At 44.1% G+C, this 24,877-nt stretch overlaps 3 protein-coding genes across 4 annotated transcripts in view; 1 reads left to right on the top strand and 2 right to left on the bottom strand.

Annotated features, from left to right (window-relative positions):
- prrg1 (proline rich Gla (G-carboxyglutamic acid) 1) overlaps window positions 1-4,532 on the bottom strand; it is an 8,394-nt gene extending 3,862 nt beyond the window's left edge. Inside the window, exons 1-3 of the mRNA XM_080018417.1 lie at window positions 4,312-4,532; window positions 3,596-3,636; window positions 2,825-2,985 (exon numbers count right to left, since the gene is read on the bottom strand). Coding sequence (XP_079874543.1) covers window positions 2,825-2,985; window positions 3,596-3,605 — 171 coding nt within the window. The 5' untranslated portion in view covers window positions 3,606-3,636; window positions 4,312-4,532. The remainder of the gene's footprint in view (window positions 1-2,824; window positions 2,986-3,595; window positions 3,637-4,311) is intronic.
- Window positions 4,533-6,774: 2,242 nt separating this feature from the next.
- tmem47 (transmembrane protein 47) lies at window positions 6,775-14,253 on the top strand (the record flags this gene model as incomplete). Its single annotated transcript, XM_080007545.1, has 3 exons — window positions 6,775-7,000; window positions 11,902-12,042; window positions 14,075-14,253. The coding sequence occupies 3 exons, from the start codon at window positions 6,775-6,777 to the stop codon at window positions 14,251-14,253; spliced, it is 546 nt and encodes a 181-aa protein (XP_079863671.1).
- Window positions 14,254-14,284: 31 nt separating this feature from the next.
- On the bottom strand, window positions 14,285-24,652 carry tab3 (TGF-beta activated kinase 1 (MAP3K7) binding protein 3). 2 transcript variants are annotated; one of them, XM_080004936.1, is made up of 7 exons: window positions 24,504-24,652; window positions 22,312-22,483; window positions 19,841-21,068; window positions 19,585-19,745; window positions 17,686-17,779; window positions 17,440-17,523; window positions 14,285-16,878 (listed from the first exon to the last, which is right to left on the bottom strand). In XM_080004936.1, exons 2-7 carry the CDS (start codon window positions 22,411-22,413, stop codon window positions 16,733-16,735), a joined length of 1,815 nt encoding a protein of 604 aa, XP_079861062.1. In that variant the 5' UTR covers window positions 22,414-22,483; window positions 24,504-24,652; the 3' UTR covers window positions 14,285-16,732. The 2 variants fall into 2 exon arrangements, with proteins under 2 accessions (XP_079861062.1, XP_079861063.1); XM_080004937.1 differs by lacking the exons at window positions 14,285-16,878; window positions 17,440-17,523; window positions 17,686-17,779 and adding an exon at window positions 17,928-18,021.
- Between the last annotated feature and the right edge of the window lie 225 nt (window positions 24,653-24,877).

Here is a 24,877-nt window from a genome sequence, read left to right on the forward strand (position 1 = left end):
CTGTTTTTCTGCAAAGGGACCAGGACGACTGATCCGTGTAAAGGAAAGAATGAATGGGGCCATGTATCGTGAGATTTTGAGTGAAAACCTCCTTCCATCAGCAAGGGCATTGAAGATGAAACATGGCTGGGTCTTTCAGCATGACAATGATCCCAAACACACCGCCCGGGCAACGAAGGAGTGGCTTCGTAAGAAGCATTTCAAGGTCCTGCAGTGGCCTAGCCAGTCTCCAGATCTCAACCCCATAGAAAATCTTTGGAGGGAGTTGAAAGTCTGTGTTGCCCAGCGACAGCCCCAAAACATCACTGCTCTAGAGGAGATCTGCATGGAGGAATGGACCAAAATACCAGCAACAGTGTGTGAAAACCTTGTGAAGACTTACAGAAAACGTTTGACCTCTGTCATTGCAAACAAAGGGTATATAACAAAGTATTGAGATGAACTTTTTTTATTGACCAAATACTTATTTTCCACCATAATTTGCAAAAAAATTATTTAAAAATCAGACAATGTGATTTTCTGGATTTTTTTTCTCATTTTGTCTCTCATAGTTGAGGTATACCTATGACTTTTTAAGTGGGAGAACTTGCACAATTGGTGGCTGACTAAATACTTTTTTGCCCCACTGTGTGTATATGTAGGTGACCCACCGCAGCAAAACCCGCTATTTCGTGCATTTCTAAAATCGCCAGGAGCAGCCAAATAAGTTGAAAAAAAAAAAAACCTTTCTTGAAGGAAAATTTGATTTTTCCAGATTTGTGTTCCGTTTTTGTTTTTTTTCCCTCAGCGTATTTTCAAAACCGAGTTTGATCTATAAGTAGTAGAAAAATGTTAAACCGGAATTAAATATTCCGTTAGATTACATGGAGAAACACAGTTCACTTACGAGACGATGAACAACGCAGACCGATGGTTTCCTTTAAAGCGAGAGTCCAGGTGAAGATCATTCATCCATATTCCATGTGATGTGAAGTCACAATGTGAAACCATTTTGATAGAGTTCAACCCTTAAATTTTACTACTTTTACACACACAGAGACATCATTGTGGAGGGGGGTGTGTACGAACGACTACTATCGAGTAATAAATGCTGACGTCACTTCAGTAAACAAGACGAGGATCCGGTTCACTTGTCTGTGAAAACGTTAATCTCGGTGTTGCTATGGATTACAAGAAGCGGGTGGAGGAAGATCTAAATCATATCACGGACCGTAATCTGACCAGTGCAATAGATCCAAGTCAGTGTAAGCAGCGCATACTGGACTTAATTTTCCGCGATGATAGTCAGCTCTCCGACAGCGACGCTGAATCTGATATTGCCGTTATCCTGGACTTGGAGAACATTTCAAACAGCGGATTTCAACCTAATTGTAACGATGGAATGGAATACTATCAAGAACCACCAGAGGAGACAGACGATACGCCCGTTGTTGTTACAACGGAAGAAGTTGATGTTGGTGATTGGCAGATTATGAACAAGTAGTAATGCACAAGATTCTCAAGTTTACCTGCAAATGAAAAGAAAATGAAAAGAGGCTCAAACCAGGCTCTGTGTGTAGCTGGGGTAGGGTTGGGGTTAGCCAACATAACTCCAAGAACTTAGAAAATATTTGTCATACGCATATTGATATATTAAATGACACACCGAGGACGATTTTCAGAGACTCATATTATTGATAGACTCCACATTTTGTTGTGTTGTCCGCACTTCCATTTCAATTCCTAAACAATTCCATATCATAAAACATGTATATTCTTACTGTTAAATAAAAGCTTTTTTAAAACAAAAGATGTTGCACTGTTCAATACTCCCTCAAAACACAAGAACAAAGCAGAGATTGCCCCATTCAGCCGGGTGTCAAGTCCCCATTCAGCAGGGTGTTAAGTAGCCATGTGACAACTAACTAGGCTCTGTTGGTCCTCCAACCGTTTGCATTCTGGGAGCTGGCTGAATGAATCAGAGTGTGGGGAAAACTTTGAAGGTGATTATCTCAGAATCACAGTTTGCCACACCCTTGTCATTGACAAGTCATAGCTTTAAAATGTTTGCTTGATTTGTACAAGTGACATCTTGTTTTGAAGCTCTGATTCTTCACTTTCAAATGATGTGGAAAAAATGACACCAACGGTTCACATTACCAAAGTACGCGGTGGGTCACATATTTCCAATAAATCCGAACAATCAGTGTTTTAGTAGAATCACTTTCACTCAAGTCTCGAGCAGAAGTTCTCTCCTTTTTAGTGCGTTCAAATTATGAAGCACTTCCGGGGCATGGAAATGTGTCAGCAATACACCCAATTTCAGGCCTCAATTATGATCAAATGGTTGAATACCTTTCCAGACATGTTAATGCCCCGTTGATGCCCTACAAAGCGTTAACAATAGTCTCACAATTATGCCTTCCTCTGTAGCATGCATTCAGCTGCTCTTCCTGCTGATAATCATCGCTTCATGAAAACACAAATACATTCCACAGGCCTGGCAAACTGGGAGTAAGATTTTCATGGCCCACACAGGAAGGCTGCAACAGGAAAACTGAGTGGTTTTGTCTTTGCCCACATCTGGCAATACGCAAGGACGCAGGTGTGTAACTTTCCTCCTGTGTGTGTGTGTGTGTGTGTGTGTGTGTGTGTGTGTGTCCCTCTAAACCCTGAGATATGTGTTTAATTTGACAAAACTGACAAGAGAAGTTCCCGTCCATTCCATGCACTTACTTCCTGCCAGGTACTTCACATTGGCACCAAGCACAAAGAAGATCTGCATTGGATCTGTGTATCGACACGTGTTTTTATGCATGTCCGCACAAACGTCTGTCTGACTCACCGTCTTCTCGTTGTCCTCAAAGGCCTCGCGGGCCTCCTCGTACGTGCAGATCTCCTCTCGACACTCCCTCTGGATATTGCCTTGTTTCAGCTCCTCCAGCAGGAAGTTGGCCCTGCGCAGCCGCCGCAGCACCGAGTGGGCCACGTCTGCTGGCACGAACACTGTGGGCAGTGGGGGAGTCACATGGGAGGAATGGGAAAATAATGATGTGTGAGTCGATGGGAGCTTCAGAAACAGGGACAAGGTGGAGAGGACCAGGGGGAAAAGTGCAAAGAGAATCTCTGCAAATGAATCAAACGGTGGGGCAGAGAGGTTGGGTCTGAAAGGAGCCGAGTGCTGCCCACTAGCAGAATTCCTGCATTAAAACAAAAGCTCCTTTGATTTTGGCGCCCATCCCTGGGCAAAATGAATGGAACTGGAGATTAAGAGCCAGAGAGGCCCTTTGCTTTACACAACCAGGATAAGAGCATAGGGACGAGGACAAAAGCCTCCATGGGATGTTTCTATGACACCTCGGGACTGGTTGACTAGCTACACTAATGATATAGCTGTGTGTACATATGATTCATGCCTTCAGGGATTTCATTGAACAAAGCAGAAGTCATAAAATAGGAAATTCTGATTTAAAAGAATGGGAATTTTTCAGAAATAACAGATGACAGAAATATATAATGTCCAACAGCATGAAACAGTCTGTCAAATGTCAGTTTTAGGGACATTTCTACAGTATTTTGCATTCATTTAGTGGAGGGATAGACTAATTATACATACCACTCCCCATGATTCTTGCGGGTCAATGCACGGCGATGTGTCTGCGGAAAAAGGTTAAATCTTAGTAGAACTTTGAACGGGAGGACAAGGGTCATATTTTTACAATTAGCGACCTAGAGTTGCTTCAACAACAACCATTTCCCGTGGCATAGAATTCCGTTGGCTCTGCGTTAAAAAAAAAAAAAAAAAGGAATGATCTTGAGATCAATGAGAAATCTGTCACTTCCATCCCGAATCATCCCTAGCTGGGGTATTGTTATCACTTATTGCGATCACTCCCGGGGTACAGCGATCACACCTGTGGCATAGTGACGGAGACAGCCATGACAGGAGTGACCAATGGCCGCTTCCGTCGATGATGACCCGAGTTTACAGGAATGTTGCCGCTCTGGACCGAAAATAGACCGGAACAAAACACCCACAGAAAGTGCCGCCGCCCGGCACAAACATTGACGCGTGTGGCCTTTAGGTGACAGGGCGGAACACATGTTGTCTCGGACGGCGTTGGGTGGAACGGCAGAAAGGGTCCTGCGGTTTGTTGTGGTTTAATGGAGCCTGTTAGGTCATCTGCTGACAAGCAGGACCACTGGGCGCTCTGCCCGCCGCCGCCGCCAAACACCGCCAACGCAGCGATAAGACGAAAACAGACCCGAGAATGGCGTCTTTAATAGTTATATATACCCGCTGTTTATAAACCAAGATAAGGCATATTTTACCGGTTTCGTCCCCGCGGGTCCCCCTCCTCCACGCCTCGGCGTCTCTCCCGTTATAATCGACACTGGAGCGCCAGGCACACGGACAGAGGCGCTGCTATGGCGGCTCCACTAGCGCCCGATTTAAAGGGACAGTGCACACACGGGACGCGGAAAAATTGGGAGGGGAGTAGAGGAAAGGCAAGGGAAGGAAAGGAAAGGAAAGGAAAGGGAAGGAAAGGAAAGGGAAGGAAAAGGTCATCTTCATTTTGGAATTCCAAGTCGAAATTTCGCGGCCGGTCGCTCGGCTCGGGGTCAACATGGCGTCGCAGACTGCGTTCCCTTTGTATCGGGTTTTATTTTGAGAACGTTAAAAACGTATTCGAACTGCTGCACTGATTTCAGCTACTGTGCGGGTGCTTGCAAAATGCACACGCGTACTCAACAAACGCACATTTTATCGGGTCGCTCGTGTCTTCCATGTTTTCGGTCCATGCTTTCAGAGGCAACGGGACACGTTTAGCTCGAAAGTGGGGACTATGCCAACTCTGAATTACCGAGTTCCGAAGCCTAATTGAACGCAGCACGAGATTCCAATCTGTATTTGTTGTTGTGGATAAGATGCAGGATATCTGTGATTACCAATCCTCTAAGCACTTAAAAATATAAGCGTTTTTTCAAGAATACAACTCATTATTGCATTCTTGTAAAGTGTACATCTTGAATAGATCAATCCATTCTATTTATAGGGCAATTAAAAAACACAATACCCTTTTTCCCTAAAGTGCTTTACACGGCACGAAAAAAAGAGTCAAATTAATTATATTAAAAAAAAAACAGATTGAAATGAGAAAACAGGGAGCAGGAACACAATAAGCAAATGTAAATTGGAAAAATTGCAACGCATGCATTCTTCAAAAGCGTACATACACCCTTTTTTAATTACAGTAAAAAAAAACATGTTTTAATGTTTTTTACATGGTTCTTGTTTCAATATTCGTATTTCATCGAGGTTGAAACCTCCTCCAGGGTAAATTCCTTGTGAATCTTGTACTTGGCGATTAAACAAAATTATTGTCGTTATAACTGTAATTACTGTGTGTGTGTGTGTGTGTGTGTGTGTGTGCGTGTGGTATGAATCCCCCCTGGAGTCTCCGGTGATTATAATCTGCCATCCTCATTGATGATACTAAAGACTTTGCCACCTGGCACCATTCACCTCTTATCGTTATATTTAATTAAAATCAATTATTAGAAACATTTTATCTCCAACTTCAGATGATTTGATGATTTTGCAACCTGACATTCTCTTTCTGCTATATTTCTGTCCATCTATTTTTCTATCTGAAAATACCAGCATTTATTTTTACCAGCAACCTTCACACACATTCTGTGTGTATACAGGACAATAGTACACATGCATTGGCCATTTAAATTGAGCTAATTGTGTGTGTGTGTGTGTGTGTGTGTGTCCATAGACAAAGGGCAGTTCGTGCTGGAAAGGACAGGGGGTTGGGGGTCACGAGATAAAAAGGGACATAAAGAGAGAGAATACAGTAGAGAACGTGAACTAGAATGGGGGGAGGGATATTGGGGGAGCAAATAAAAAGTAAAAAGTCTGGTTTATAACCACAGATTATGACCATTTAGTCCTAACATATGGGCAAAAGAGGTTGTGACAAAAGAGAGGCAGCAGGAAAGCGAGAGTGGAATTCATCCAAAGTTTGAAGAAACAAAAGTTGCACTACAGCTTTTTTGGTGAAATGTCAATGTGGAATGTATACTCGATCATAGAAGTGAAGCTTCTTTGAACTGAATTTTAAAAAGGCTGGGAGAAATCTAAGCACTAGCACGCTGGTTTATTTTATTTCATCTGTATATACCGTGTGTACATATTTATATGGGTGTGGATAAATGTGATACTAGTTCAAGTACAACAGCGTATTTCCCCAGATTCATTTGATTCATTTGTAGATACGTCTGTATTTATTTATTTTTTTTATTGTAAGTTATATTCCTTAAGCAATGTTTTGCATTGTAGGTGATATGTAGTGTTGTGGTGAATCCTGCGATTCCGACGGTAAGAAGACAAATACATACAATAATAAATAAATAAATAAATGAAGAAATAAATGAGAATAAAGTCAAACGTAAAAAATGAAAACAAACTCAATAAAAATACAAACAACGGCGAGAGACACTAGGACCCAGCAGGTGTAATGTTATTCCAGTGATGTGTGGCGCAACAGCGGCAGAGCGGCACCACTTCGGTCAGTGCGTCCCTGCGTGGAGTGGAGCGGACGCGGAGCGGCTCTCCATCCTAAAGAGCCGGGCTAGCGGGGAAAAAGACAAAAACACACAAAAACAAAAAACAAATCCTTCGCTTTTTTTTTTTTCTCTATTTCTTTTTTTGCAGGCGAAAACCTCTTTTTTTTTTTTTTTTTGTGTCCGTCAACTGAGAATTCTTTTTTCGGTCCCACAAACATCATGGCATCGTCCGTGAGCGGCACAGAAGAGACGCGGGTGTCGGCGCTGACGCCCCTGAAGCTGGTGGGTCTGGTGTGCGTCTTTCTCGCCCTGTGCCTGGACGTGGGCGCTGTGCTGAGCCCGGCCTGGGTCACGGCGGACCACCAGTACCATCTGTCCCTGTGGGAGTCCTGCTGGAAGCCGGTCAGCTCCACGGCGTGGTCCTGCAACTCCACCCTGACCACCGGTGAGAAGTCACCAAAAAGTTTTGTTTTTTTTTTCCTGCCACTTCGTGTGTTTTATTGTAAATACCATGTTTTATAGAGTTATTGTCGGAGTCTGAGGGATAATGTGGGAGCGTGTCCGTGGAGACACATCCACATTGATATTTAAATGACCTAAAACTCACTGGGATAACAAAAGGGGTCTCCAGTGGAACATGGCTTCATCACTTTGTTCTTTGTTGTAATTAAAAATTAAATACATTTTCTCACCCCAGAGAACGCTTTAGTTAATTCCTTTCAATTAACTTTCAGTATAGGCTGCATAAGTTAACAGACGACATACACACTAAGAAAAAATACTTTCAGGGTAGTAGTACTCATTTGTTTCCAAGTAAAACAAAAACAAAAGCAGTCCGTGAAGTAATTTTAAAACCGCACAGTAATGAAATCCTGAGAAGAAGAGAGCTTGTGTTTTTGGTGCGTTGACCCCCTTTTCCCTTTCCAGCGAATGATATGGGAATGTTGCTCCTTGAGCAGCGGTCCAGCTGGGCTTTCATTCGCCCCTTTGTTGCGCACAAAATGAGCCTTTGTGGCTCCTTCAGCAGCCAAAGGAGCGAGAACTCCCCTGAGATCCAAGCGTCTGGAGATTAGTAACCTGGGAAACAAGCGGCTCATTCTAACGATGCTGTTAAGTGCTCGGACCTTTCACTGAAGTAAAAGTACAAATGCCATGATACAACTCTACCCTGGTAAAAGTGAGAGTGTCGCACTGGCATTCCCACTGATGTTAAAGCATGTGAGTAATTGCTATTAGATGCACTTGAAGTGTTAAAAGTAAAAGTACTTCAGTCGTGTCCAGTGACCTAATATTTTATTTCCCCATGCATATCCTGATTACAATGACAAGATATCCAGTGTAGGTGGTGTTATAGTCATTTAGAAAAGATACAGACCTCATGAATCATTGAGCGGCAGTTTGATGGATAAGATCGAGTCTCTGTTTTTTGTTTTTTTTTTAAACTAAAGTAAAGTAACCGTGTCAGAAAAGGAGGAGAGTAAAATGCTTTGAAATGAAGTGGAGTAAAAGTCAAAAAGTCTCTCTTGTATGCGGTGAGTACTTTTTTACTTTCAACCGCGGCGGAGCGTGAACTTCGTATTGACGGAATGAAAGCTGGAAGCATTCCTTCCGTATTTGATACCCAACCTTGAAATTGTCGGAGGGGGGGGTGGGATTGTGTGGTTTTTTTTCTTGTTTTTTTTTACAGACCAACTCTCTGTTGTGACCAATGAGTGCTTTTGTTATCCTGACGAAATGTTTTTTTTCAATCTCAGGGATGAGTAACGGTTGGTCACGTTGGCCCCGGTCCACCCCTGTTAACCAGACAAAGTGCAGCTTGGTGCCACAGAAAGACATGGAGTCTCCGTGTCAGCAGCACTCAACATGCCACATTAAATGCACACAGTGAGCTGTCCATTTCCTCCAGTTTGTGCTTGACTGGGCGTATTGATTTGGATCCCAGTAATCAGCTAAACCGCCGCCCCCCCTCCCCCACCACCACCACCACCCCAATATTTTCTCAGTGCCATGCTCTGCCCATTATATAAATCCTGTTAGTTTGGAACACAGGATTGATAGCTTAGATGTTCTGGACTCGTTGTGCAAGGCATCTGGGTCCAAAGACCACAACATGTCACTGTGAATGAGGACATTTGAATGAGCCGTGGCTTTATTATGTACCCGTACAGAGTTTGCATGTACACACACACACACACACACACACACACACAAACAAACACACACACGCACACACACTTAAATACGAACAGGCGGAGGTTAGAGGTCAGGCGTAAAAGATACAGACTTGACACTGTCCATGGAATGTGAAATATTTGTGCAAGAACGTTTCACGCTGATGCCATGTCAGTGAGAGGGAGCGAACGAATGTGACGAGAGTGTGTTAGGGAGCTCTTAATTACTCCAGCTCAATCAGCTCCAGAAATGGGGAAATATAAAAATGTTTTTTTGGAAATGTTCCCGCTTCCCACATGGAACATGAGAGGGATATTGATACGTCACCTGCTCTATCCTACAGGGAGGTGGGGGCACGCAGCTTGAGAACAGCATGGAGCTGGTTGGCCAGGAGGAGGACGGCTGTGGGGGTTGTAACCTGGGCCTTCCTGGTAAAGGACGGCCTTCCTACTCGCTACACTGTCCTGGGAAAAAGAGAGATTAGTTTAGGAGCGAGACACCCCGGGCTCATCTGTGACACCGATTTTTCGACCATTGTCTGGGACAAAGAAAGAGAATTGGGGCCCTGAAGGATTTTCAATTAGCTTGGCAGGCCCTTAAGTACTTGCAGGGGGCCATAATTAGCGTTCAGATCACTGTATCTCCATTTCCATCTGCCGTCTTGCAGGACTCAGATAAATACTTTGGCGCTTCCTGCCCTTCCAGCTTTTTAAGCGTTGCAACCCTGGCTGTGTTTCTCGTACAGCGAGCGACGCATGGCCCACATTTTGTAGATGAGATGGCTTTCTCCATCCTGCTGTTTCAGAAATGCACAGATAAGGGCCCTCCAGTCGCCTCGGATATCTCAGCTCCGCACTGACTGGGCTGAAGGCACAAAACCAACCTAGAAAAGATAACTTCAATGAGAAGGAGGGTGGAGGGTCAGCGTTCTCCGCTGCAAGGCGGCACGTCCAGGGTCAGCTCTTAAAGACAACTCGCGTTATGGACGTTGGAAATCGAGGGAACAGGAGCTCTGCTTTTTGCGGGCTCCTTCCAACATCCTGTGGTGACAGGGCCATTTTTAACCACCAAATCCTACACCATATTTGGTCAAAAGTAGTTGATGTTTGTTTACATTTGAGCTCCTTGGCCTCCAGAATATAGTTTCGCTCCAACAAGAGTGGGAACTGTATTTTAAGCAGCTTAAGTTCTGTCACTTTCTCCCCGCTGGCGAAAGTTTTAATGATTTTCTGCCTGACTGGAGAGGAAATATTCTTGGCAAAACGCAATCTTTCTTCCCAAGTAAAAACAAAAGAAAAGAAAAAAGAACAATACCGAGCGTACTCAATAAGAATGAAATAAAATAAGCATAAAACAAAAGCCGGACCCAAAGTCAGGTCATAAACGTTTCCACCCACTCTAATATTGGCCTGTTTGGAGGAGGAGGGCTATTTTTCTTTCTTGTTTTCATGCTATTTATTGTTTCATTATTGACGGCAAATTGTTTCCTCCTGTGTATCGAGACGCCTCACCATAACATCCCCTCGTCTGTTTACATATAGGCCTCCTGTTTCCGCAAAATAAGCAGAGAGGTTATTAACCCGACTCATTATCTTTCAACAACTATGCCTTGTTGATCTGTCCGCGGTTACATTTCGGTTGCTGATTAAGTTGCCAACCAATTATATAATTTTCTTAAAGTGTTTCACCAAGCCCGCTCAACCTCTCCAAACAATATCAGCTCAGCTACCGCTGTATGAGGGTGTATCTACATCAAATCATCTCAACAAACGGAGAACTTCTCCAGTCTTCTACCCAGCACTGTTCTGTCCCTTCTCTCCCTTTTGCTTTTTTGGCGTGGATAGAAATAGAAGAGCGAGGGGAGATCTGCTTTCGTTGACTGTCTTCCACTTGAGTGTTTTTTCGAGTACGTCTAAATGTAATGCTGAGAATGCTGCTGACCTGGCACCGGCCGAGGGAGGAAGCGATACCCGTTTTCCGAGACGTCCCCAATAATCGCGCCGCTTTCTCTGCTGAATGTGGATTCGTTACCGAAGCCTCACAATGTCGTCTCGGGGTCTGTTGTGTTTGTACGGGTGCTCCTGTGTGTGTATTTTGCGCCAGGTCCATGTGTTGTTTGCTTCCCATTCTGCGGTACTGGGCGCGAGTGTCATTTGCTGCTGTACGTGGTTGGCATTCTTTGTCCATTCATCATGAATCCCAGTGGCTCACATCAAAACATTACAAGCCACGGACAGCTTTTCAAAATATGCTTATGAGGACTTGCCTGTGTCTCTTATTATCATATATTGATAGATAGACAGACAGACAGGTAGACAGACAGACAGACAGACAGACAGACAGACACAGATAGAAAGATAGATGGATAGACAGACAAACAGACAGATATATAGATAGATACTTTATTCATCCATGGAGGAAAATTGCGGTGTTACAGCGCCCCGCATCAAAACAATAGGCAATAATAATAAACAGAGAATAGATAAATAAATGGAATAAAATAGAAAATAAATGCAAAAATAGAAAATAAACCAACAAAAATACAACAAAGAATTCTAAAACGGAGTAGAGGTCCTGGCATGTCACCAAGCTTCTCTTTGACGTCCATTAATGCTTCATCCTCACAGTGGCAGCACGTCCCCTCCTTTTAATCGCAGCCGCAACGCCGGCTCGTCTTGAATCTAAAATGAACAAGAAACAAGAGAAAATGCCGATATACAATAAACCAAAAAATGAACAGTAAACAACAAAAATAATCCCAAAATAAACTTCAAATAACATGTATCGCCTGATACTTATTTTTCTCATTGACCATGTGTATTGTGACACCAGTGAGACTTGGTATGGCCGTGTTGCTGTGGCTCACCACCGTCCCTGTGACCTCCTCCAACCCCCCACAAACCTCCGGCCCGGGCTGTTCCCTGTATAGCTCTCTGGCATGCGTATCCACCATGTTGTTCCACCCACCACTCCATATTATCTCCCTCATTCTATCCCTCTTCATTCTATCTCTTCCCCTCTTTCGGCTGTCCTCCCAACCGTCGCAAAGGTAAACATGGCTCTGTAGGGTGACCCCCATAGTGTGATTTCATGCCAACACCTCTCCCCCGTCCTCCCCTCCTCTCTCCTCTCCTCCCTCGTCCTCCCCTCTATCCCCATGTGCGTTTGTCCCAGACTGGCAGATAGCCACGCTGGCCCTGCTGCTCGGGGGCGCGGCCCTCATCCTGCTCTCCTTTCTTGTGGCTCTCGTTTCCCTGTGTGTCGGTTCCAGGAGCCGCTGCTACAAGCCCGTGGCCATCATGTTGTTTGCTGCAGGTAATAGAACGCATATACACACACACACACGCACGCACGCACGCACGCACGCACGCACGCACGCACGCACGCACGCACGCACACACACACACGCACACAAAATAATTAAAATAATAATAATAATAACAATAAATGTAGCTGCAGGCAGCAATATACAGGATCCAGTTTATTTATTTTGGGTACGTGTTACAGTTTTTTGGTTTATGCATCACAATTTACTAAACTTAAAAACATCAAACATCGTGGAGTTAGGTCATGGAGTTACATCCATAGTACTTGACCTTGAGGACTGGACTTTTGGACGGTGGCTTCTTTATTGTCTTAGATTTCCGTCTGTTTTTCGGCATCTGAAACAATAACAAAACAAAACTTTGTAATCACTTGGCATAACAATAATAATGCAAACATTTTATTTTTTATATATAAAAAAATACATGTTAGTTGTAATAATTACATTACTGTAATTTTTCTGTTAATCTACAATTAGAAAATTCTGATTAATAATCAGAATTAACTTGTCTATATTGTAATGCAGACAACATTTATGGAACTTAAACATTAATCTGGCATTATAATTATTGTGGAAGACCTTGGCAATACTTAACACTTTCTGTATTTTCATTTAAATCTGCGACGTTTAGCTGTAAGAAAATATTTATACATGAAAAAAATTTTGGATTTATTATTTTAAACCAAATCTTGTCATTGTTGTAATTTACCTTGTTGTGTGTAAGTACATCTGAAGTCTCAGTGACGGCAGGTGATGTTGTGTCCCGTCTACGTCAACGATGACCTATTTACGCAGGTTTACGTATCCACGGAGATTTACCATAGTAGTTGAACCTGCGTCATTTTAGTGGTCACTTTTTGCCTTGGATTACATTTAAATAAGTTACATTTCCATGAAATACGAAAAACGTTGTGGTATTTCTTTGAGTAATCACCATTGCACAGCTTCTGTTTTTCCAAGGGATCTCTGGATCTTGAACGCATCACTCAGTCATACATTTCGGTGGATTCGATTCAACGTGGTCACAAGTTTTTGTGGACTACTATTTTTTGTATTTTTCATTAATCCGGCAAAGTAATGGGGACCACAGGGATCAAATATCAATCGAACAAATCTACAGACATCTACCAGGTAAGAAGGTACATAAATATACACCTCAATGCATAGTTTTTAATGTTGAACCACTACAGAGTGACAGCACACTGGACACACTACCAATGTACCTTTCCGAATTGGAACCTTCACAGCTGAATACTTTGGGTCAAAGTTGTTTTTTCACTAATATCTGTATGCATATATATCCGTATGTGGATCGATTCGGATGAAACTTCAACCAGGAGATGTTTGTGACATACGCATTTAAACGACAGCTTAACCGTGTTCGTAGCTTATGTCATTGTTGTGTTCCAGATACTTTTAGCTGAGTTGGACATATTTTGGCGTGAAATGCATTGGACCGCGTCTGTGTTGTCGGTTTAATTTGGCTGGCTTTTCTACTTATTTCTGCTCCATCTCAATTTGGATGATGAAATTTCAAACTTCAATGGCAGGACCCAAGGTTTCCGTGCAGAACATTGCCCAGAGCATTGCACTGCCTCCCCCGCCTTGCCTTCTTCCCATAGGGCATCCTGGTGCTATCTCTTCCCCTGTCGCCGGTTCACCGGTTGTCCTTCCTTGGACCACTTTTGGTCGGTAATAACCACTGTATACCTGGAACACCCCGCATGACCTGCTGTATTTGGAGATGCTCTGACCCAGTCGTCTAACCGTGACAATTTGTTCCTTGGCAAAGTTGCTCAGATCCTTACGCTTGACCATTTTTCCTGCTTCCAACACATCAACTTCAAGAACTGACCGTTCACTTGCTGCCTCATATATCCCAACACTTGACAGGTGCCATTGGAACGAGATGATCAATGTTACTTCACCTGTCAGTGGTTCTAATGTTGTGGCTGATCAGTGTACATTGTTGACAATGACGTCAGTTTCTTCTCTCTCTGTATCTTCCCCTTTCTCACGCAGTGGTACTTCAGGCGTGCAGCTTGGTGCTCTTCCCCATCAAGTTCATAGAGACAGTCAGCCTGAGGGTGTACCATGAGTTCAACTGGGGCTACGGCCTGGCGTGGGGTTCCACCATCTTCTCCTTCGGAGGAGCCATCCTGTACTGCCTCAACCCCAAGAACTATGAAGACTACTATTAAGGTCTAGGAGACAAGAGGAGAACACTGGACTCTTTTTATTTGCCACCAGAATGCTCTCAGCGGCAGGAGCTTGCCCACCCCTCCCAACCCCCCAGAAGTTCAAGACAAACACAGTGTATAACCACAGACTCCGAGAAGAACCAACCACAAACCCTCTATTGTTATTTTCCGGATGCCAGAATACTATGCCATCCTTATGGCAGTCTCAAGTGGAAAGGAGCTATTCCACTTGACTTTCTCAGAGAATAAACTCACTCATTCGACTGAAGCTCCACAGGCTCCTCGTAGTGAATCAAAGCCAGTATTAGTACCAAGTCACACCCCGTGGTGGAATTCCATAGCTAACGAGTTAAATCTGCGAAAGAATGTCACCAATCAAAAACCACTGCGGTCCCCTTTAAGTGGAACTCCAGTAGGTCTTATTTGTTTAAACAAAATCCAGAGAAAACAGATGGATTTACTGAATCCCACTGGTGACAGACATTGGAGCAGCCAACACACTATAGTAGGGACGGTGAAAAGTAACGGATTCGGAGCAACCAGGGAGGAAGAACTGCTTTTGAAGTGATATCCTGAGGATGACATGTGACTCACCCATTGAATTCTGGGCATTCCTAAGGAAATGTGCCATGTTACTGTGGCTAAAAGTATATAGTATCTAATATCTGGCTTCCTCAAGCATTCAAATATGTATTTTATTGGTGAATGCATGTTATAATGAAGCTGATGGATGAAATGATACTAACATACAAAGTCAACAAAAGTTCCTTATTTATTCATAGTCATACTGTTGAGACTGTACATCTTCAGAGGAATATGTGATAGTTACCGAATGCCATAAATTCTGTTACACAAAAATGTACATTATGTCCAGTGTAAGAGCCGCATCAAAGACCTTTGATTATTAACTCAAACCAGCAGTGTAACCCAAGCTCTATCATGTGTTAAGCAGTTGCACGATATGGAAGTATTCACAGTTAGTGCAGTATTTTCTTTAAGTACTATTCATTCCAAATACACAGCTGGGAAGGGGGAGGGCGAATGACCGTGATGAGTGTGCGTGTATGATTGTATCACATAGCATGTAGTCACACTCCCCCCATGTGATGCCCCTTAGCTTCCTAGACTGAGAATATGGGAATGTTCAATATACTGTAGGACTCCTAATACACGGCACCGTTCAGAAAACAAAACCCGTCAGACACGAAGAGCCTACATCGTGGAAAATTATAGTAGTTTCTGCACGGTGAAGTCAAAGTAGATTTTACATTCAAGTCAAGGTCCTTGATAGGTTAATAGTGAAGTGCTTTTGTGCTGCTCGCGTGTGTGCGTGTGTGTGTGTGTGTGAGTAAGTGTGGGTGAGAGAGACATAACATATAGTGAGTGTACTCACAGTATGTGAAAAAGGGAAAGTTTCAAACCTGAAGAAAAAAAAAAAGTACAGAGGTCAGGCTGATCTCCGTTTCAAAGCAAGCCCACATTAGAGATAGAACCGAATCCTTTCCCAGATCCCACTTAAACTGTGCGTGAAAAACAGCGAGGGAGTCCGAGTACGTGAATCATTTGTTGAGTCTGAGACCAGTTTGTTCTGTTTGCAAACATAATAAACTTGTTAAGTAAAAAGAGTGTGTGCACCTGACTTAGGGAGACGGAGCATTCACTTAATTTATATTTGAAAAATATGAAGAGATGGCAGCTGTGCATGGTCAAGTCACATAATATCAGCTCCTTTATTAAGTACAGCAACTTGAGGCATTTGCACAGGAAATCAACATTTGAGTGGCATAATATGCATAAAAGTACCAGGAATATATTCATATTGGAGTCTCTTTAGTGTTCTTCATTCAATAAAATGAGCTCTTACATAGAGCCAGATACAGTGTACAGTCGACATCATGTTTAAGTCGGATCCTATATACCATTGCATCCATCCACTGTCAGAGAGGGAATTACGATTTGGGCGTTAAGGAGGAAGTGCCTCCATTCAAGAATGGGAGCAGTTGTGTAAACAGGGCAGTCACTCTGTCTGCTCGGAATGTTCGCACGGTAAACCATAGCTCCGCCTCCTCCTATCTAGTTTGTTTTGGCTGCTCAGAATCCCCGCCTACCCGCTGTCCAGATCACAGCTCATTACCCCCCCCCCCTTTTTTTTTTAACGCATCACTACGATAACAGCCCCCCAATGTCCTCCTGGAAATGTGTCATTGCCCGTTAAATAAAAAAAGGTCAAAGTGCATGAAAGTTCCCCTTCGGCGTAGCTGGGAATGGGAGAAGTAGGCCGGGGGAAAGGGGAGTTTGGGGGAGTAGTCACGCTTCTTCAACAGGCTCAGATAAGACTTAAACAGGGAGAGATCCTCTACACAGTGACAGAGAGGTTTCTGGGAACTGGGTGGGGGGTTTGAAGGGCAGGGCTCATACTACTCAGGGGGGCGGGTTGGAAAGGTGAGTAGGGGCCAAGCAATGAAGCACAGCGCAGGACTCAGGTGTAGCGCGGCATCTCGCACTGTTCACAGCGGTTAAGTGCAGGATGGTTGAGGAAGGTGCAGCTTTCACAGTTCCACTGCGCACCCTCAAAATCTTCATCCCTCTGGGGCCCCGGTGCCGGTTTGGAGCCCTGCTCCCCCCCTGACAGAAGAAGTTAAGAAAATCAATTAAAAAGCTTTTGTTGGTGTGTGTGCAGCAAAACAACAATTTCAATTCTATTTCATCAATTGCAGATTAAAACATGGTTGTCACTCAAGAGACAAGCGTGAGGTATGCATTCAAGCATCAGGCATTCAAGCATGAATGTCGACGGACACAGACATCCTCCAGATAACTAGGATTCCCATCTAGTTTCCAGGCCAACCCTTTTATATGGACAAGCACACATCAAGGTGGGTCACATCTTCAGTCTTGGCTTGCACAAGTTGGTGAAAGCCAAAAAAATAGGAAAATTACGAAGTGAAACAAACAAAATTGGTCAAAAAAAAAGAATAAATATAAGTCAAACTGAAAAGCGGTGTTTATGTTTTTCCATTGCAACCTAAATTTTGGCTTTGCCCTTTTGATCTACAACCCCAATCTATTTTTCAGAAGACCAGATCCCTACTGAATTATTTTTGTCCATACCACTGTCACGGCATTTCATGTTCCACTTTTGTGTCTCAAAGATGTGGCACTGGCACTTTTTTTTTTTTTCTTTACCTTTCTTCCCTGGTTTGGGCGGCACCACTGGACCAGGCTGGATGTTGTCATAAAAGTTTGTTATAACTTTTGGGTCAAACTTGCCTGTAGAAGGGAGAGGAAATCAGATATGATGTTAAAATGAGCCTCATCTATCATATTATGCCCAATTAAGCCCGATTATGACGCTTGCAAGTTGCTTTTCGAATATAACCTTTTTATGAGTGAGTGTGTGTGTGTGTGTGTGTGTGTACACAGTATGTGTACCTCTAGACTGCAGTAGATCTGTCTCCTTCAGGGTGCAGTTGATATCAATCTGAAGCTGTCTGTTTACGTTTCGCAATCGGGTCATCTCTTCAGGCTACAGCCAAAGCAAATACAAAGCCAATGAAGATTAGACAAAAATAAATGAAAAAGACACCAATCAGTAACACTTTAGGACAATGGCTACTCATCTATGCTCATCCATCCACCTCCAGACATCCCTCTCCCATTACTCCAGCTCTTCCTTGGGGATCACAAGGCGTTCCAAGGTCAACCAGGAGATCTGATCCCTCAGTGCACCCAGTGTCTGCCCTGAGGTCTTCTCCAAGTCAGACATGCCTGGTACACGTCCAAAGGAAGGTGACCATGTGGTATCCTGACCAGATGCCCCACACTCGTTTATTATAAAGTGTTGAATGAAATTAAAATAATGAATCCAATGATATTAAACTACATATTTACCTGTGCAAGAGTATTGTACATGTAACTTGAGTAGCAGATTAGTAATGACATTGACTTCAGAGTTCATACAGTATTTGATAAATTTAATAAAATCATAAAAATGTCAAGGTTGAATTTTTAATTTTCACCATCAAAGAAATAGATTAAACTTTTTTTTTTTAATTTTCTATACAGTGTGGACATAGAATTTACTGTTGTGATTACTAAGGGCAATGTCAATATTGTTACTGGCCAATTAATTATAACTTACATTTTGATAAACAGCCATTATTCTCTCTCTACTGACCTGTGACTTTCCTGTGGTTTGTCTGATTTTCTTGGTTATTGTTTCCTTCATTTGTGACATGACTTACCGAAACTGAAAATAAATGAACCTTAAAAGTCTCTCTCTCTCTCTCTCTCTCTCTCTCTCTCTCTCTCTCTCTCTCTCTCTCTCTCTCTCTCTCTCTCTCTCTCTCTCTCTCTCTCTCTCTCTCTCTCTCTCTCTCTCTCTCTCTCTCTAATAAAATAGTATTGTACGCCCCGGATTAGTTTGGAGCATGTTTATAATTTTATAATCCATACTATGCACAGTTTGGTGAAAAAGTGAGAGGCGAGATTGAGATGGTTTGGACACGTGTGTAGGGGAGATGAGAGTTACATTGGGAGAAGGATGCTGAGGATGGACCTGCCAGGCAAGAAGAAAAGAGGAAGGCCAAAGAGAAGGTTTATGGATGTGGTGAGGGAGGACATGCAGGCCCCTAACGGGAGCAGCCAAAAGAAGAAGAATAATAAGAAGAAGAATAAGACTAAGGTATGTGCACACCTTGGCAATGTGGTTATTTGCAGTTTGTTTATGTGTGTGTGTGTGTGTGTGTGTGTGTGTAACCTCTCTCCAAGGCACTTTGCAAACAAAATGTGGCTTGCTTCTGCGTGTGGGCAGGGGGTGCACGGCATGTACAATAATAGTGCATAGTTGTTTCAAGTGTTGTTGGAGTGTTCTCCATGTCTGTACATCAATGCTTTTCCTCTGCAACAGTTGAGAGGCCATGAATTTTGGTCTATGTTTATGTGGTAACTGACACAATATTCAAACACAGTTGTAGTAGTACACAATAGAAGTTAAGGAACAGAAACATGTGTTTCTTTTAATATTGATTTATAAAAAATATATATATATTCTTTCATGCTATTTCAACCTGTGGTGGCTGCTGTTGCTGTGCGTCTGGATGAACACACACACACACACACACACACACACACACACACACACACACACACACACACACACACACACACACACACACACACACACACACACACACACACACACACACACACACACACACACAAATGCTGCTGTACATGAGAGGGGATCGGAAGAGTGCATGTCTGGTGTGTGTATACACGTGTGTGTGTGTGTGTGTGTTTGTGTATCTAAGGTGTTTTGGCAAGCCTTACTCCTGGGATGAGACTGGTGGAGTTGACTCGTCGGAAGCGTCTCTGGAGGGCGTCATATTCCATGTTGTTGACGTCAGCCTTCAGCTGCTCCAGTTTCTGCTTCTCCAGCAACAGCTCTTTCAGCAGACGCTCCATCCGAGCCTGCTGGTGGAGCAGGAGGGCTGGACCAACGAGCCAGACAAACACGATACTCTGAGCACAGTCAAATATGGCTTTGTACAAAAAAGCAGGATTGTCGTATAAAAACATCCCCTACCCTGTGTGTAGGCGTAATCATCAGAGCCTGAGCTGGAGCGTCGTGGCATCCGCTGAAATTGGCTGGCAACGTTTCCTGGCAGGGCAGAGAGGGGTAGGATCGGCGCAGGGGTGGCGTTGTGCTCTCCTTGATCGACGATGTTGAGAAGAGACTCAGCTTCTGCCACAGGTGGTGAGCTGGGCGGCCTCTGTGCTTGTCCTCCCGGAGACACTTTGATTTTAAACGTGTAAGCCGATTGGGCGGGCTGAGGAGAGGAGGCCGGCCGTGGCCGTGCAGGACCCTGGTGCTGCAGGTACATCCCTGGGTGAAAGGCGGTCGGCCCAGGGGGTCCACTCATACTGATTCCCCGGGAGGGGGAACTGGGCGAGGGGCTGGTAGCCATGTAGAGAGCCCCCTGAGGGTGAGAACTGTGCACAGGAGAGTTGCTGCGGGGCCGTGGGCCCTCCAAGGTGATCTCAATCTGATTTTTGGGGGAGCTCTTTGACAAGGAGGGCCGGTAGACAGGCTGCTGCTGGTGGTGGTAGGACATGCTTGGGACGGTTGGCGAACTAATGGGAAGGAATACATACTGCTGGTGCTGGGGTGGCAGCTGAGGTTGCAACTGGGGCTGGGGCTGCACCTGATGCTGGGGAGAACTATATGGAGAACCATATGTGGGAGTGCTGTATGGAGAGTGCTGATTCCTGTAGATAGGCGCCCCAGACGAGGGCCAAGGGGCTGGCTGCGGGCTTTGTGAGGGGGATGGTCGGACAAAGAGGGTGGTGTTGCCGCTGCTGGCATAGTGCCCAGGCGGGATCTGTAGGGCCTGTGAGGCGTTGGGTATATTCTGAGACAGAGTGACTGTTATTGGCTTCATTGTGTAGCGAGGGATAGGGGAGTAGGTGGGTGGAGGAGTTGGTGTACTGGCTGAGCGGCACTGATCATTCATAAAAAAAGGATTGTAGCCTGGAGTAGGAGCCATGGCCGCAGGGGCTGAGAGCGGCTCAGGGAAGTTTGGCCGCTGGGGCTCGATGTGACCATCACTCGAGCTATGCACGAGTGAGCGCCCTACGCCTGCAGCGCCTCCATTTGCCTTGCCAGCTTCTGCAGGTGGATAGTTCAAGCTGATGTGGAGCATGTGGTTCCGATTCAGACGCACTTCTTCTGGACTGTGGTGAAAGTCCCCATAGAGGTATCTGTTGCTCTCCAGAGCCAGCAGATGGCAGCAGAGATCCAGGTTATTGTTGTTCTAAAAACAGACGGCAGCAGAGAGCACAGGCTGAGTGTCCAAATGAAGACAGTTGGGATGAGAGCCAGCTTATGGCTGACATCCTACATCAGAAGGAGGAAAACAATACTTCCTGACACAAATGATAAAAAAAATAAATGAGACAACAGAAATCAGCTTCCAATTTAAAAAGGAGCAATCAGCCATTTTATTTGCTTGTTGCACAAAATGAACTAAATATATCAACCGGGATTTAAAAATGTTGGCTGCATGGCTGATGAAATTTCAAGCTGTCTGGTTTGGTCTAGCTGTTTGGGAGGAAATGCCCCTCACCCCTTGAACTTCCCCAAGTGCATCGCCAAACCTGTTTAATTTAACCCTTCGAGTCAATTTAAACCCTTGTTGTTAAAGGAGCTCTATTATAAAAACTCACTTTTTCAGTGGTTGTACGTATACATTTGGGTCTGTGATAGGCCCACTAACACATAAACTGTGAAATTAGACAACCCAGTCAGTTTGTTGTAAGCTGCCTATTTCAGAAAACATGTGATTCAACAAGCTGTTCAGATTTGCTCCCCCATTTCCTACGTCACATGGGGCCTCAGTAGAATTATAACCGTCCCCAATCTGAGTATCTCCACCCGATGCTGGAGATACGGCTCGCACTCACAGGACCCACTAGCATTATGTCGATGCAAAGAGCTAAGCATGGGAACTGCCCTGTTGTTTTATATTTTAAAAGAAAGAGGAAATAATACCAACTGTTTGTGACAAAACAGTAGACAAGGGAAATGATAAGAGACTAAAAAAAATTGTGCTGTGTGGTTTTTTTGCCGTTTAGCACTATCTAACGCTAATATTTCACTCTTAACAGCCCGGTTACACTGTAATCCTATAATCAGAAGATCTTGGCGGCTGTAAGTGGGATTCCCACGACTACACTTAACATTGGCGAACTGACATATAAACAAAAACACACATAAAGATCACTGAAAAGGAGAGCGTCGAGCTGGATTATCTGAGTGGTATTTTCAGCAAAAAACTTCCAAGACATGTTTTGGGGACCTCAGAGGACTATATTAACTTGTTGAAAATTAGTATAAAAGTGAAGTATTTCTTAGATCGGTAATTATTTGTAATGGGCCGATACTTCCAATTCAGAAATAAAAAAGTAGAGTTGGTTCTTCTATGCTGTCTACCAATCGCTTGCATGAGCACTTACTTTAGTTTGTGTTTGTGAGATTGCCTGTGTATGTGAGTGTACCTGTAGAAGGCACTGGGAAACAACTTCCTCTGGGATCTCTGGGAAGAGCTGCTTGAGGTCCTGTAGGGTGTGATAGTCGAGCTGAGAGCCTCCCTGCGCCATCCTGGGCCCATACAGCGAGTCAACGAGTCTGCAGTTGCAAACGCTGCAACAACTGACCTCCTCTCATCCCCTACAGACAAAAACACAGACTGAGAAAACCCTAGTAGTGTTGAAATATTGTGAAAGTGCTACTCTGCTCATTTATATGAAGAAAGTAATTAGCAAGTTATAACTTATTGCTAGCTTTTGCAAAATGTGTTTGTTTCAAATCGAGCTGTCACAATTTTTACACAATCGCCTGATTATGCAATAATTGCAATTATTTGAGCAGATTGCGATCATTTTATAAAATCAATGTTAGAAAAAAATGTTAGAAATAGTACAATACACCGATCATCCATAACATTAAAACCGCTGACAGGTGAAGTGAATAACATTGCTCCTCTCGTTACAATGGCAACTGTCAAGGGGTGGGATGTATTAGGCAGCAAGTGCAGTCAGTTCTTGAAGTTGATGTGTTGGAAGCAGGAAAAATGGGCAAGCGTAAGGATCCGAGCGACTTTGACAAGGGCAAAACAGTGATGGCTAGACGACTGGGTCAGAGCATCTCCAAGCAGGTATTATGGGGTGTTCCCAGTATGCAGTGGTTAGTAACTACCAAAAGTGGTCCAAGGAAGGACAACCGGTAAACCGACGACAGGGTCATGGGTGCCCAAGGCTCATTGATGCATGCAGAGAGCATAGTCGAGCCCCTCTGGTCCAAACCAACAGAAGAGCTACTATATCACAAATTGCTAAAAAATGCTGGCTATGATAGCTGGCTATGATAGAAAGGTGTCAGGACACACAGTGCATCCTCAGCTTTCTGCATATGGCTGTGTAGCTGCAGACCGATCAGAGTGCCCATACCGACCCCTGGCCACCACGAAAGTGCCTCCAATGGGCACGTGAGCATCAGAACAGGACCATGGAACAATGGAAGAAGGTTGGCTTTGTTAGGGTCCGATCTGATGCAGCATCTGTAGGATGTGCTGGAACAACAAGCCTGATCTATAGAGGCCCCACCTCGCAACTTGCAGGACTTAAAGGAACTGCTGCTAACGTCTTGGTGCCAGATACCACAGGACACCCTCAGAGGTCTTGTGGAGTCTGCCTCAACGGGTCAGAGCTGTTTTGGCGGCACCGGGGGGAGCTACACAATAGTAGTGGTCATTGGTGGTGGTTTTAATGACGTGGCTGCTCAGTGTAGATACAATGTGAATAATCTGCATTTCCCTCAATTGGGTTGAGGAAAATTAACTGTGCACCGAAATGTTCTAATGGTCAAGGCCAAAAAATGTCTTGTATACAATGCATAGACATTTACTATTAAATTATTGTATGCCCCTATTACAGTGGCATGGAATGAACAAAAACAGTCAATTCTTAATCACAATTCATTTTATGAATAATTAATGGTCAAATGACATTTCGTGATCGTGACCGCACTACTTGAATAAGTTATTACCTTATACCAAGATGAATAACAACGAAAATCCTGAACATGACGCATCACGGTGTGTATCAGAGCAATGTAAAATCCCATTTCTACTTCTGGCGCCGGACCGACTGGCAGCCAATTTCATTTTTGTTAACTAATTAATTATTTTTTATGTTTATTGCACATTGTCAGTTGTTTATATATGTTTTTTACTAAATGTTTTATTGCCCATTGTTTTGACGTGAGCCGCTGTAACACCGCAATTAGCCTGCGGGGATCAACAAAGTTTGAATCTATGTGCGTGATATATGTCACTGTAGCAGACCGTCGCTTCCAGTCAGTCTGTTATTATTGTTTGTTCAGCCGTGTTGTTGCGCAGAGCAACAGAGCCGACATGCCACCGCTAACAGGCTGGTTAGAAGCCCCGTCCACCTCCCGAACCCCGCCACAGCACATATAGCTGTGGTGCATATACGGTCCGCTGTGGCCGACAAACCCATGCTAAAGGCAGTAAACAAGTAAAGCGGATAAATGCGGTGGAGTTCATTCTCCCACCTGACTCTGGGCTAACGCGGCTAACCGTCGGCTGCTCAGCTGTCAGTAGCTTAGCTGTTGATGGATTAGCCTGGCTAGCTAAACTGAAGTTCGCTCCCATTATCCACAAACTCACCATAAGTAAGACCTCTCACCCGTCTTGGACCATGGTATTTCGCAGTACACACCGGACTCTTTAACTTATTATTATGGACCCGCCTATGTGTTTGTTATTTTCCCCTCGATAACACTGTTTGTTTCGCTTTCCCACAGCAGGCCCCTGGGCTGAACTGCATCAAAACCGTCTCCGTATCGCGATACTGTCAAAAGCTGCCGAACCGGGAAGTTGTCCAGCGCTGCTGTCGCTACTGCGCATGTCTGAGACCTCGAGTTGTGACTCATGCTGCATTCCATGGCATTCGTGACTCGGAAATCAGGCATACCAAGTCGTTAAACTCTCCTCTTCCTGGCTAATGATGTTATTTTGGCTCTGTTCGGGGAAACCTGGAC

The sequence above is a fragment of the Zeus faber genome (genome assembly GCF_960531495.2).
Source record: "Zeus faber genome assembly, chromosome: 1".
Lineage (NCBI taxonomy): Eukaryota > Metazoa > Chordata > Actinopteri > Zeiformes > Zeidae > Zeus > Zeus faber.

What these genes read in the sequence shown, in the direction of transcription:
- tab3 (XM_080004936.1), bottom strand. Translation starts at nt 22,413, where the DNA reads ATGGCGCAGGGAGGCTCTCAGCTCGACTATCACACCCTACAGGACCTC. An exon ending in CCACCAGTCTCATCCCAGGA is followed by an intron (nt 17,780 to 19,584) that starts GTAAGGCTTGCC and finishes CTTTGGCTGTAG; the next exon opens with CCTGAAGAGATGACCCGATT. An exon ending in GCCCAAACCAGGGAAGAAAG is followed by an intron (nt 16,879 to 17,439) that starts GTAAAGAAAAAA and finishes TTCTTCTGTCAG; the next exon opens with GGGGGGAGCAGGGCTCCAAA.